At 38.0% G+C, this 1,640-nt stretch overlaps 1 protein-coding gene across 1 annotated transcript; it reads right to left on the bottom strand.

The window, feature by feature from the left end:
* Positions 1–278: 278 nt before the first annotated feature.
* LOC113339788 (anthrax toxin receptor 1-like) lies at positions 279–1,330 on the bottom strand. The gene is made up of 2 exons (XM_026585016.1): positions 1,240–1,330; positions 279–1,111 (listed from the first exon to the last, which is right to left on the bottom strand). Exons 1-2 carry the CDS (start codon positions 1,313–1,315, stop codon positions 435–437), a joined length of 753 nt encoding a protein of 250 aa, XP_026440801.1. The 5' UTR covers positions 1,316–1,330; the 3' UTR covers positions 279–434.
* Between the last annotated feature and the right edge of the window lie 310 nt (positions 1,331–1,640).

Genomic DNA, 1,640 nt, shown 5'->3' with positions numbered 1-1,640 from the left:
AGTACCATTTTAGCTATATAGTCCATTTTCTAATTTAATATTCAATCTGTTGCTGTCCTCGCCCAGTTCATCTGTTCCCTGAACACACAATCTGCGCCTAGTGGATGGCTAATCTGTAGATACGTAAATCCAGGTGTGAATGTACATATATCCGTAATATCTCCACGGCTAAATTATTGTTTCCCTGTATTAACAAGACTCTTATTAAACTTACTAGCAGTACGGATCATGCACATACATTTGAAATTATATCCATCTAAACTGAGTGCGTATCTCCAACAATGCATTTGGGTTAACTATAACTAAAATAATTTATTGTTTCAACTTTTTTAGATTCTAATTGATGCTCCTTTCATCTTATAGTTGTTGTGGCTAACAAAGAGATAAACATGCGTATTCTGACTGCAAACACAGTGCAGATAGTAATATGGATATTAGAGGCTAGAATAACCAGCAGCAGACGATGATGGTGTTGATACTTTAACATTGCAGCCTGATTTTACAGAGATCTGAATGTTGGTGTTCGCGTTACAACATCCACAAGAAGTGCCTGGCGAGGGTGGAGATGGACATGAAGGAGGTGATGGTGGGGGTGGAGATGGAGATGGTGGGGGTGGTGATGGAGGTGGATGAGAAGGTGGAGGTGGTGATGGAGGTGGAGGTGGAGGATCCTTTTTACAACAACAAGGGCAATTCAAACCGTCATCCGTAAGAGTTGTAGGTTGTCGAAAAGTCTGAAAGCAGGTTTCCCTGCTCACTGTAGCTCGTATGCTATCACATTTAGTTTTACAACCATTAACACAAAGGTTGCAATCAAGTGCCACTTTATTAAGTGCAAAGAACATGCTTGATTCTCCACTTGGACATTGAACCCAACTTGTGGGTTGGGGTGTTGGAGTTGAGGATGGTAACCGACAACAGCACTTGCATTCAGCTGGGTCCGAACTCCAAAAGTTGCACTCTACCTTAGATACTTCTCTTCCTTGAGACTTGCACTGGGTTATGCACTGTTCTTGACAACCAAAACAGTAGATTGTAGGCATAGAAACCGATTTACTTTCTGCTAGAGTTTCCCCTGGGCCACATGAAATGGCTGCAGCTGATGGCATCTCTACATGTATATATATGTCATGTACAACCCAAAGATTAGTATATATGCATGTAAATTAAATCAGATCAGTTAAAAAGCTGAAAATTTTAGTAATCCAAAGAGAGTATGTATAAATAGAGATGACTTACCTAACATACCAACAATAGCAAAGATGAAAATGAGTACTACAAGGGAAGCACAGGGGAAAGTTTTAGTTGTAGCCATTGCCAACTAGTTTCGTGTTTTGTGTTTTGAATAACCATCACAATGATCGTCTTTTTATAGCAAAACTGTATAAAGGTTATACTATTAAAAATTAGAAAAAGAGATGATAGAGATATTAACAGATCGAATACAGTATCATTTATGATTCTTATCATAAATATACCATGTGAAATCTGAGTTTTGTATTAGTTTTTCAATTCTTCTTCGAAAGAGATATAGGGCCGTTAATTCTAGGGATATGAGGATGCAACTCAGATCTTGTCTGCTATCTAACTAAAGTCAGAAACCTTTAAATATGCAAAACCAAACAATAAATTCTCCTTTT

The sequence above is a fragment of the Papaver somniferum genome, unplaced genomic scaffold, assembly GCF_003573695.1.
Source record: "Papaver somniferum cultivar HN1 unplaced genomic scaffold, ASM357369v1 unplaced-scaffold_21, whole genome shotgun sequence".
NCBI lineage: Eukaryota > Viridiplantae > Streptophyta > Magnoliopsida > Ranunculales > Papaveraceae > Papaver > Papaver somniferum.
This window is presented reverse-complemented; position numbering and strand designations above follow the sequence as displayed.

Coding starts and splice junctions, on each gene's coding strand:
- LOC113339788 (XM_026585016.1), bottom strand. CDS start 1,315: ATGGCTACAACTAAAACTTTCCCCTGTGCTTCCCTTGTAGTACTCATT. Junction 1,112..1,239: donor TGCTATTGTTGGTATGTTAG/GTAAGTCATCTC, acceptor ATATACATGTAG/AGATGCCATCAGCTGCAGCC.